The 12,931-nt window shown below is 40.2% G+C and overlaps 1 protein-coding gene across 1 annotated transcript; it reads left to right on the forward strand.

Moving 5' to 3' along the window:
- The first annotated feature begins 4,124 nt into the window (after nucleotides 1–4,124).
- On the forward strand, nucleotides 4,125–7,709 carry LOC131240563 (MDIS1-interacting receptor like kinase 2-like). The gene is made up of 2 exons (XM_058238852.1): nucleotides 4,125–5,578; nucleotides 7,088–7,709. Exons 1-2 carry the CDS (start codon nucleotides 4,177–4,179, stop codon nucleotides 7,441–7,443), a joined length of 1,758 nt encoding a protein of 585 aa, XP_058094835.1. The 5' UTR covers nucleotides 4,125–4,176; the 3' UTR covers nucleotides 7,444–7,709.
- The last annotated feature ends 5,222 nt before the right edge of the window (nucleotides 7,710–12,931 follow it).

The raw sequence follows: 12,931 nt of genomic DNA on the forward strand, positions 1-12,931 counted from the left end.
AGGAAAGATCTAACACTCTTTCCTGTGGTGAAAAACCCTCTTCCCTATGGTGTGACTGATGTAAGTTTTGGATTTCTTTATAGTGTGGATCCGATGCATGTTTGTCCCGTAATGATTAGTTAGCTGGCACATGTCATCCTTTCCATGTGCCTATGCAATTTGGGTCATTGCAGTCCCAATTTCTCTCTTCATGTCATTGCACGCCACATCTTCTAACCTACTTAATAGTTTCAGGCTAAAAACGAAGCGCAACACAATATGCATGACCTGAGGCCAAGTACTGGCCATCCCTCCATGGGCTGACAGAGTCAAAGAATATTGCCAGCTCTAATTCAATGGTCTCTTTCAATGTGGGCCATGTAAAATAAAACCTTGTAATAGACTAGGCTTGATAAGCCCAAACAAACCAGCTTAAAATCTAGACTAAATACATCCATTGATGGGCCTACTACTTGAAAATTTGCAAAACCCAACAAAATGGAGACTTGACTCTGAGTCTCTGGAGTTGATTGTCATAACCATCTAGTCATGGATTGGAAAAAGGAGAGGTGCATTGATTACAATTGAGGAGATCCAATCACTGGTTTGGACTGCACATGGTGTGGGGTCCACTGGGGAGAGAATGAGACAGAAGGGAGATGAGAGAAATGTGCGAGAGGGAGAGAATGTATGAAATGACTTAAGCTTACAATTCTAGGTTTCTAAAAATTAAGAAAACAAGTCATCAAGCATGTATAATACCTTTAGAATATTATCCTAATTAGTGTTCCAAACGCCTTTTATTAATATAATGTATTATGTTATAATACTTTGTTTTTATTATTTGTAATTAACTACATTATGAGCTATCGAAACGTGCCTTAGAAGTCTTGAGATATGGGAGGTCCAGTCCAATCTGCTTTGGAAGTTTACACAACTCAAGGGAGAAATAAAAGTGGTCTTTACCTCTTTCCATCAAAGCTCATCTTAATTATTTCCATTGCATGACTTCACTAGAGCAATTTGAGTACCTCGCGCGTAGAAGCAAGCCATACTCATGCCACACCAGAGCTACTCCTCAGGTTGTCCTAAGAATACCTAGTTTCCATGTCGTAAAAACATGGCCTATTGATCATCAGGTGGGCCACACTTATTGAAATGAAATGAATAGTTATTAGAAAGTGTCCAATGGTTAAAATCATGTGTTCTCCTCTGATGATCATATTTGCATGATTTTAGATACATGGAACTCACACAATGATTATCCTGTGATAAGTGGAGGGCTTTTTTTTTTTTTCCTTCCGCTATGCCAGAGCCCTAATCTGATCATCAGGATCCTTCAGTTTTTTTAACCATTAGGTTGAGCCCCCCAAAAAATGGGCCTCACCTATCATGTAGATCTCTGAGCAGCATGAACAAAATTACAAAAAAGAAAGTAGCACCTAAAAAAGCTTTCGACAAAACTTGGCCGCAAAACATTAAAGAGACAACAAAGAGGCTCCTGAAGCACTCACAACAACCACACCCTCAGGACTCAATTAAAGGTTTTGGCTTTCAAGCCAAAGGATCCATGGATCAACCATGTGGGTCCCACCTTAAGAAGATCCAAATCTCAGGTGGACCATATCATTAGAAATAGTGATGAATGATCACAAAAAAGCTTTTTGTGGGCCAAAAAGGTTTTGGATCAAGCTGATCTCTATACTTCCCTTCATCCAGATCTTCATGACATTATTAACAAGTTAGATTTCAAATAAACATTATGAAAACTTTAACGGTGAGGCACTCAATCACCGCTGTTTTTGAGTGGTTCACCTGAGATTTGGATCTTGATAATTTTTGTAATCCCATCCTAAAATGGTATGAAGAAACAGATGGATTGCGTGGATATACAAAAAATCATCAACGTTGGTTGGGTACGCTGCTTGTAGCAAGCAGGCAACTTGTCCACCCTTTGACGCCCCATCATGATGTATGTGTTTTATCCATGCCGTTTATCCATTTTTTCAAGATTATTTTAGAGCTTGATTCAAAAAATGAGGCAGATCTAAATCTCAGGTGGACCACATTACAGGAAAACAGTAGTGATTTAATGTCCACCATTAAAAACCTTCTAAGGCCCGCTGTATTGTTTATTTGACATCCGACCTATTGATTAGGTCATACAGACCTGGATGAATGGAAAAAACAAATATCAGCTGGATCCAAAACTTTTGTGGCTCAAGAAGTTTTTAATGGTGGGCATTCAATCAACATTGTTTCCTGTGAAGCGGTCAACTTAATATTTGGATCTACCTCATTTGTAGGCTCATGCCGTAAAATGATCTGAAAAAAAAAAATGAATGGACAGCATGGATGAAACACATACATCATGGTGGGGCCCACAGAGCACCGACCAGTGGCCAGAAGCAGCATCAGTAGCCAATCCGCGTCCTTGGCACGCAGTCCGCGTCCATACAGAGGTCTGAAATATGGGCCCTGCGTATCTAATTTCAGCTATTATTCCTCATCTAAGTTAGGGTCCACAAATTGGGGGCGTTTAGATCGTGTGCACATGCATTTCTACAATCAGCGCCTGTATCAATTAACTCTCTCTTTTTCTTCTGTTTTTTTTTTTTTTGTTTGTAAGAGTAAGACAAGCTGTTCTTGTCCAGAGTAGGATCAACCTCCTTCTATAAATACCCATCCTCGTAAGTTCGTAACAGACCATAAGCAACAACAGCCATGGCCATACAGAAATCTCTCTCTCTTGCTTTTCTTCTTTTATTTTTAGAATTTCTTTCTTCCAATGCCTTTACAACAGCACCAGCATCCACACTTGGAGAAGCAGAGGCTCTCATGGAATGGAAAGCCAGCATCTTCTCACCACAAGCTCTCCATTCATGGTCACTTCCATCTGCTAATGCTAGTACCAACACAATCTCTCCATGCAAATGGTATGGGATCTCCTGCAACGGCCTTGGAAGCATAATAGAGATAAGCTTACCGAGTGCAGGCTTGCAAGGTAAGCTTGATAACTTGAGCTTCTCGTCATTTCCAAACCTCCTCCGTCTCAATCTCAGTGACAACACACTCACTGGAACCATCCCGGCTGATATTGGAATTCTTTCCAAACTCGTCTCCCTCGATATCTCCATGAATAATCTCTCTGGAGTTCTGCCTCCTTCAATGGCTAACCTTTCTCACCTTTCAGAGCTTGACATCTGGTCTAATGAAATAACTGGGCCTATTCCTCCATCTTTAAGTAACTTAACCAGGCTGACAATCGTCTACCTCTATAACAATCAAATTTCTGATTCAATTCCTGTACAATTAGGAAATCTCAAGAACTTGGTCGAGTTGGCATTGTCAAATAACAATCTAACAGGTCCAATCCCTCCTGCTTTAGGTAATTTGAGAAACCTTACACTTTTGTACCTCCACATCAATCAAATTTCTGGTTCAATTCCTACACAATTAGGAAATCTCAAGAATTTGGTCAAGTTGGCTTTGTCACAAAACAATCTAACAGGTCCAATCCCTCCTGCTTTAGGTAATTTGAGAAACCTTACACTTTTGTACCTCCACAGCAATCAAATTTCTGGTTCAATTCCTGCACAATTAGGAAATCTCAAGAATTTGGTTAAGTTGGACTTGTCTGATATGAATCTGACAGGTCCAATTCCTCCCACTTTAGGTAATTTGAGAAACCTTACACATTTGTACCTGTTCAGCAATCAAATTTCTGGTTCAATTCCTGCACAATTAGGGAATCTCAAGAATTTGGATGGGTTGGCATTGTACAATAACAATCTGACAGGTCAAATCCCTCCTGCTTTAGGTAATTTGAGAAACCTTACACTTTTGTACCTCTACAGCAATCAAATTTCTGGTTCAATTCCACCGGAAGTTGGGAATTTAATGAATCTAAACATTCTTGACCTGGCAGACAACCTTCTAACAGGTTCTATTCCTTCCACTTTTGGAAACTTGACCAAGCTTGAACACTTCATTGCATTAAACAACCATTTAAATGGCAAGATCCCAAAAAGCTTCAGAAATTGCTCTAGGTTAACTAGAGTTAGACTTGAAGGAAATCATCTCATTGCAAATGTATCAAAAGCCTTTGGTGTATACCCACATCTCGATTTCATGGACGTCAGCAACAACAGGTTGTTTGGTGAACTCTCACCGAACTGGGGAGAATGCAGAAACTTGATGATGCTACAATTCTACGGGAACATGATCACTGGTAGAATTCCTCGCGAGATTGGGCGGTTGGCGCGGCTACGAGTGCTTGGTCTTTCTTCAAATCGTCTGGTAGGAGAGATTCCAAAGGAATTGGGGAGGTTGACTTCATTGTTCAACTTGAATTTAAGTGATAACCAGCTTTCGAATAGGGTTCCTCAGGAAATTGGGAGACTGTCCAATTTGGAGAGTCTGGACCTATCAATGAACAACCTAGCTGGTCCAATACCACCTCAGTTGGGGAACTGCTTCAAACTACGATATCTGAAATTGAGTGAAAATTATTTGAATGGAAGCATTCCATTTCAGATAGGCAACCTGATACACCTACAGGGTGCACTAGACCTTAGTCATAATTCACTCAATGGAGAGATATCATCACAAATTGGGAACTTGCATATGCTGGAAATGTTAAACCTCTCCCACAACATGTTTTCTGGCTCAATTCCAAAATCTTTTGAAGGGATGCTCAGCTTACAATCCGTAGATTTTTCATACAATGATTTGGAAGGCCCTATTCCCAACAGCAAAGCCTTTCAGAAGGCTCTTGTAGAGGCATTCATAAAAAACAAAGGCTTATGTGGTGAAGTGCAAGGTTTGAGACCTTGCAATGCTCCTTCAACAAGCCATGGTGATGCAAGAAAAGGTCACCAAGTTGTAATCTTCATTGTTCTTCCTCTCTTGGCGGCCTTGTTACTTTTATATATAGTCGTCGGCGTTTCTTCCATTTATTACCAAAGACGAAGAAATAAAGAGAAAGAGGTTCTCGAAAGGAGCAACAGAAATCCATTTTCAATATGGAATTATGATGGGATTGATGCATTTGAACAGATCGTGGAAGCGACAGAGAGTTTCGACGACAAATATTGCATCGGAATTGGAGGGTATGGAAAAGTTTATAAAGCAAATCTACCATCAGGCCAAGTAGTAGCTGTGAAGAAACTTCACCCACTCGAAGGTGGGGATCAATCTGATCAAAGAAGTTTTAGAAATGAGATTCGAGCATTAACAGAAATCCGTCATCGCAACATTGTGAAGCTTTATGGTTTTTGTTCTCATGCTCAATTCTCATTTCTAGTCTATGAGTACATGGAAAGGGGAAGCTTGGCTAGCATCCTACGCAATGACAGAGGAGCTGCAGAGTTGGATTGGACTCTAAGGGTGAATATTATTAAAGGTGTGGCCCATGCATTATCTTACATGCACCGTGATTGCACCCAGCCAATTGTCCATCGAGACCTATCAAGCAAAAACGTTCTGCTGAATTCGGAATTTGAGGCCTGTGTCTCTGACTTCGGCACTGCAAGATTGTTGATACCTGATTCATCCAATTGGACTACGCTCGCAGGCACTTACGGATACATCGCTCCAGGTTAGCTGTTAATTCATTCTCCACGCTTTAAAAGTTTTATTAGAAATTGATCTTTATTTTTCTTAACCTTTCCTGTTTTCTTCTTTTTTTTTCTTTTTTTTCTTTTTTTTTCTTTTTCTTTTTTTTTTCTCTCTGTTGGCAATTACATACTAAGGTTTGTGTACAAGTTATCGTACTGTTGTCAAATATTGCAATCTAGGGAAACTAATCCAACAGCTGCAAGAGGCCTTGTAAAGAAACATACATGGGTTTGTATTTTTACAATCCTCAACCCCAAAACTAATATAACAATGCAAATGAAGATTAAAGTAAGAATAATGTTTTCTCTTAGTTGCACTTGTAGTCCATCGTTTTTACATTATGCATGCTGGAGATAATCTGGCTGCATGGTAAGTCTAACCATGATTTAAGTTACCCAACTAACTTAACCATATGTTATTAGCTATTAAATTTGTGGTGCTGACTATCTATTTTTCTTAACTGTACATTTGTTGGCCACTAGTTGGATGGATAAAATCCTCCGATAAGTGTAATTTTTGGGATCTGCCCCCATCTACAATATGGGCCATGTTTTCAGATGGTCTGGATTGATTTACATGGATACCAAGTGTAGATGGATGAGTTATCACTATTTAAGAAATTATTGAGAAAGCTCATTGCTTTTATCCCATACGAGTAGATGTGAAAATGATGTATATGGAAAGATGGCATCCTCTGCAATGTTCAGCCAAGAGATCCCTGAGAATGGTTGGCTTTCCTTTATTGTACAAGGGTTCAACAGCTCTATGATCGAAACCGTTGATATAATGTCCCGCACAGTGAATGCCACATGCAACAAAAGAAGTTCTAAGATTGGAAGAATCCTTGAAACAATGCCCATATCACCCAATCATTGCAGGTTGTACAACAGCTCTATGATCGAAACCGTTGATATAATGTCCCGCACAGTGAATGCCACATGCAACAAAAGAAGTTCTAAGATTGGAAGAATCCTTGAAACAATGCCCATATCACCCAATCCTTGCAGAAGAAATGTGTAGCTACAACAATACTTATAGACACATCAATGCACTCTGGTTTACACGTGCCAACTTCTCATGAACTTCGGACACCTGAGGCACACGTAAAGGTAGGCCCAACAATGCAAATCACCCAATACAATGATTAATCTGGTTCTTTATTGGGTGGGCCACTACCATGTGAAAACAATGGATAGTTTTCGGAGAAACAATGTATACATGTAGGATGACTGGTGAGTGGACAATCATAACTTTTTAGCAAGATCATCCAAAAGTTTGGCCCATCTTCAATACCTCATAGATATGCTACATACTTCTCAGTTGGCATATGCACAGTTGATCATAAAGATGTCTTGGGCTTAATAAGCACAAGAAATTAAAAGATATGAAACCTTGATTAAGAAACCCAGGTGACTTTGATATATGATTAAGAGTTTAGCTATTAATCATATATGAAAAGATCATGACTGAAGTATCTTCTTTCTTGCAGAGCTTGCATTTACAATGAGGGTGACTGAAAAATGCGACGTATATAGCTTTGGTGTTGTGGCACTTGAAGTGATGATGGGAAGGCATCCTGGGGAGCTCATCTCTTTGTCATCACCAAGTGGACATGATACACTGCTAAAGGATTTGTTGGACCAACGTCTCTCGGATCCAACGACTGAGATTGTGCAGGAAGTCTTATTTGTGGTGTCCATGGCACTTTCATGCATTCGGCCAGATCCAAACTCTCGGCCAACCATGCACTACGTGGCTCAAGAGATATCTATTGGTCGGCCTTCCTTCTCTCTTGGACCATTCCATGGACTTACATTACGTCAACTGATGGATCTCAAGGTATAGTAGGGTGGATGAAAATCATTGAGGTTGGGGGTGTGGTGTGTAGTGGCAAGGACATTATTATTATGTGTGTTTATTGTATGAAAATCATCCAATGTAGAGAAGGTGTTTTTCTTATTATGATATGCATGTAATTCAATGTGTGGAATCCATGTTTACGGAAAATTTAGATTTCCAGGTGAGGTCTATATCTTTCTTTGTGGTTACCACCCTGAATGTTTGTATATAATTTTTATTATATCAATAAAGTTATAGATGGTGTTCTCCAACCTTTCTCCAAAAAAAAAAAAGCAAAAAAAAAAAAAAGAGGTGCATGCATTTCTATAATTAGTGATCAAAACCCAAATGTAATATAAGTATGTTGAAAAATAAAAAATGTTTTCATGTGTGACGGTTATTTTCTAATTGAAAATCTTCTAAGCCAAAGAATTTATATTTTAGTAGTTATAATACTTTTTTGAAATACCAATTTTGTACCAACATATTATTAGGAAAAGAAGAATGATACATTTATCAATGAGAGAAGGTATCAATTGTGGTTTCTTTAATTGGAAGGGAAAAGAAGGAAAAAAAAAATAGAGAAATAAAGAATGACGACTTCACACTTTGGTAATGTGAGTTAAGATGATTATACTAACCTCAATGGAAAGTGTATACCAAATCTATGTTGGGGATTTGTACTGCGGAATCACACAGATCTAGATCTAGAATAACAATCTAGTAACGTCAAGTAATCACAAGAGAACACAAAGTTTTAGCATGGAAAACCTTTATGGGAAAAACCACAGCACAAAGCGATAGAAATCCACTATGAAAAATAAATTACAAGAGAGAGAACTTATCCGATTCGAACAATCTCGAATCTCACCCTTGCTACACCCTTTGATAACCCTAGAACCCTTTAAGAACCCTTGGAAAACTTTTAGAAAGCTTTAGAATACCCTATAATAGCCTTAGGGACCCCTATTTATAGTTTTGGAAACTCCACTTACGCACTTATTCTGGAAAAGTCCGGAAACCACCTCAAATTTACGCAGTACACGCATCTGTGTAACCTCGACTAGTTGAAGGAAGGCCTCGACTGGTCGAGCCATCCCCTCGACTGGTCGAGAATCCCTGACACCCAAAACATGTGCTCGCTGGACTTTGAGTCGAGCAATGCTCGACTAGTCGAGTGACTCACTCGACCGGTTGAGCCAGACTTTCGACCGGTCGAGCAGCGCCAAATTAAAGGCATCTGACAACAATCTCCACCATGTCTTCAATCTTCAACCGTGTATCTTACTGTCCTCTTTTCTTATCTCTGCATCATATTATAGCTTCAATCAACGCTTCTCGTGCATACTCCATCATTCTTTTACTACATCGCCAAGCCCAGAGAAGTTGCACAGAACTTGAACTTCCCTTTAAGAACAACCTTGGTGAGCATGTCTGCTAAATTCACATTAGTATGAATCTTCTCCAGTGTTACGCCTCCTTCCTCAAGCACCTGTTGGATAAAGTGGTGACAAACATCAATGTGTTTAGTACGTGAGTGATAAATAGAATTTTTAGCTGAATTGATAGCGCTCTTGCTATCACAGCTAACCAGCATGGTCTCCTGCTGAAGTCTCAACTAATTTATCATACCTCTGAGCCAAACACCTTTAAATGCTTCCGTCACTACCATATATTCTGCTTTGGTCCTGGAAAGAGCCACCATGGACTGAAGCTTTGACATCCAACTAATTGCTCCACCTGCTAGTACAAAAGAGTATCCTAAAGTAGACTTATAACGCCTTGACTTTTCAGGACCCGAGTATATGACCCGTGTCCCAAAAACCCGAGTGTTAACCTTAATTAAAGGATGGTCAACTTCAAGTGTACTTTTTTCCCTTATTAAAGTAAGCAAATGAGCGTAGAATGGACAAATCGATATAAAGGAAAATTTCATTACCATTCAAATATACAAGAAGTTACCCATAATGACTTATACAAATCGATGCCCTTATTCTTACAATTACAAAATGAAATAATATTACATGTGAAATAAAGTAAATTACAACAAATTTGGGGTATGAAATCCTATAGCAACCCTTAGCAATTACAATCATGCATCCCTGTCAAATATAGCTGCTCCTCGTCAATATAAACATGAATTTCACCTGTGCCACCTGTGCTACTTGTATAGTTATATATTTGATGAATGAGTGGCCAACATAGTGTGAATTTTCCTCAAGATTACACACCGTCGCATTAGGTAAGAGATAGTATAAAACATCCATACAACTAAAATAGAGTAAATGCAGTCTTATTAAATGCATGGATGCATGAATGCAATCATCAGCCCGGGGAAAACGTCCAGACGGCCTATGTCTCGGGTAAAACATCCAGACGGACATTGGGGTCATCACCCAGGGATAAGACTGGTCATCAGCGCAATATTCAGCGTAATCGCAGGGCATGATAATCCGAGTCATTATCGCAATCAAATGACTGGTTATAAGTGCAACGTTCAGCGTAATCGCAGGGCAAAATAAGCCAAGCCATCGTAATATATCATGCATGCATGATTTGCAAGCTTATTATTAGTCCAATTGCAATAAGCCAATTTAAATAAGCTCACGGTCACTACGGGTAGAGCATGGCCTAGCGTAGGCCGACGACTCGGGCATAGTATCCCATGACTACCATCATCGGCCCATGAGGCTACTATCTTAGGATATTTAATGGAAACCCCTGACTTGTGGCCAATCATATTATAGTATATGGGGTTTACCATTGTATGGTTGCACAGAATAAAACATCGAACCCATATAGAAAAAATATCAAACAAAACCACATAGGGCGAGTATCAAAATATGTCACATAGGGCCGATATCAAAACTATACGATAAAGACCATCCTTAAAAACCATTGGGCACAACAACCTTGGATGGTAGGCCCACATCAATAATCCATCTAGACCACCACTCAATAACCACCAAGTTGAAAGTCCATTACGATCACCACTAGTTAAGTTACATCTCAAGTATGGGTGTACATTCATATGTGGGAATTTCCTACTAATGTACCAGTTTAAGTTCCATAAGCAATCCATAAAAAGAAATCCACAAGCATGAACAATTACACAGGATAATCATAAAGCATGTAATATAGCAATTCAATTTCCACCAGCTAGCACAGGTGATTATAAAGGGAAATATCAATTATGAATTTAAATAAAAACTATAACTTAAACTAATGAGAAGATGGAAAGCTCAAGGGGAAGAATCATCACCTTATGCCTTGAACTGCCTTCGCCATCATTAGGAGGTACATGCACCCTTAGAGTCGAACCCTACAACAAATCAAGAATCTTATACAATTAGATTCAAGTTCTACACACTACCTAGGGTTCAAGATCATCACCTAGGGTTTGAATTATTTATCTTAGGGTTTTAATGTAGAATTTAAGGTTTTCATCCCAAGGTTTATTTCTAGGAGTAGGATTATGATGTATGTGCAACTTAAGTACAATATAATAATAATAATATGGTTAGTTACAATTTGGTGTAAATGATATAACTAATATTTGTGACCATGGTAATAATTAACATTTCAAGACAATGTTTTCAAGCGATGGATACCATGCTAATATCATTAATGGTAGTTTTATTCATAATAACTAATATTAACGTAACATGTTCATGGTAATCATTATGATGATAATTAATATTATGATCTACCATCATGATAATATTTAGGAACGGTAATTAAAATATAACTATTTACTAATTGTAATTTCTTTTACAATAACTAGTTCTTGGCATAAGTTATTCGTAAGTGGCTAACCATATGTAATGTTAGCAATCATAATGATAAGAGTGTGACAATGATAAATAATAATAAAAATGAGGCATACCTAATCTAGAAGGGAAAAAAAATGACTCATTGAGTCGACTCAATCAATTTGGATTCGGTTGAGAAAGGTTACTTGATGGCAATGCATGGCACTAGGATCGGGACTAGGAGCTCCAACATCATCGATCTGCTGGCTGAGTACGGTCCCCGAATAGCATGGGATTCAGGTAAGCCCTGACTCAGTGAGTTGACTTGGTTTGAACCCGAGTTGACTCGTTCGAGCACAACTTCCCCATATATCTCTCTCTCTCTCTCTCTCTCTCTCTCTCTCTCTCTCTCTCTCTCTCTCTCTCTCTCTCTCTCTCTCTCTCTCTCTCTCTCCCCTTCATTTCTCCTCCTTGCGTCTCCCTTTTTTTCTTTCTTCTCCTCTTCTTGCTGCTGGAGGCATCTAGCAATGGCCAGCAACCTGGCCTGACTCAACCCTGGTCGAGCAGAGTCGACTCAGCGACTGCACGAAAGCAAGCAACCAGTCAGACTTGACTTGGTTCAAGTTGGTGCCACACACACCAACTAACTCCTCCTCTTTTTCCTTTCGCCAACACATATGGTAGACCTGGAGAAGGTCCAACTCGATTGACTCGGCTCGGACTCGACCCACATCCCATTCCCGACCTGGTAGCGAGTCGGAACCTCACCCCGACTCGAAAGTGTGGAGCTGCAAGAGGCGATCAGCAACTCCACTTCTTACTTCTCTTCTTTGTTTTCTCTCTTCTCCCCCTCTGGATCTCTCTCTTCTATCTTTCTTTTCCAAAGCCCAGGGGTGCTGGTTGCGCTCCGACTTAGCCCAAGTCGAATTGTCCAGTCGACCTGACGTGGTGCGGTCCCAAACCCAGCGCCGGATTTCACTCCTTCTCCCTCATTCTCTCTTCTTCCTAACCTCTCTTTTTTTTTCCTTTCTTTCCATCCCAGAGCAGGCTACTAGCCACCCCAACGCGCCCCGAGTTCGAGCCTAACTCGGACGGTCAGATGGTGCGGCACTAGCGGCCCGACTTCTCCTTCATTCCTCTCCTATTTTCCCTCCTCTTTTCTCTCTCCTTTCCTAAATTTTTGGTGCCGTTCCCAAGGAAAACTCCTAGCTTTTATAGCCAAGGAGTCTGCTCGAACCCTACATCCAACGGGCGAGATAACAGACCATGTACACACCTCCACTTCCTTTCCTCGATTACAAGGGGGAAATCCGATTCGAGGGATGGGTTTTACACACCGAGGCCCACTGGAAAAACAACTTAGATCTTAAAGTGGGGCCCATGCCATGATGGTGGGTTACCCAGCTTAACGGAGAAGATGACATGGCCAAAAATGGCCGATTCTTATCTACGGAGTATTCGGACGATCTGGTCCGTTTGAATGGCTCAGATGAGGCCATTGATCACTTTGAGGCTCACTTCCCAAGCCTTTCATCCGCGTTTCACCACACCGTACGAGATCTCCCGCCTCAAGTGGTTTTCTCGCGAGAAGAACGCTCCCAGCGTGTTAGCTGTTGTCACCCTTAAGGGAACGGTGGGGATTTCTCCGCGTAGACTGCTGTGAGGCACGGATCACGCCAGATGGGGTTTCCCAAGGAGGAAATGTCTCCCCACACCTTTACTTCCCATGGTCGTATGTCTGC

Source organism: Magnolia sinica, chromosome 3 (assembly GCF_029962835.1).
Source record: "Magnolia sinica isolate HGM2019 chromosome 3, MsV1, whole genome shotgun sequence".
NCBI lineage: Eukaryota > Viridiplantae > Streptophyta > Magnoliopsida > Magnoliales > Magnoliaceae > Magnolia > Magnolia sinica.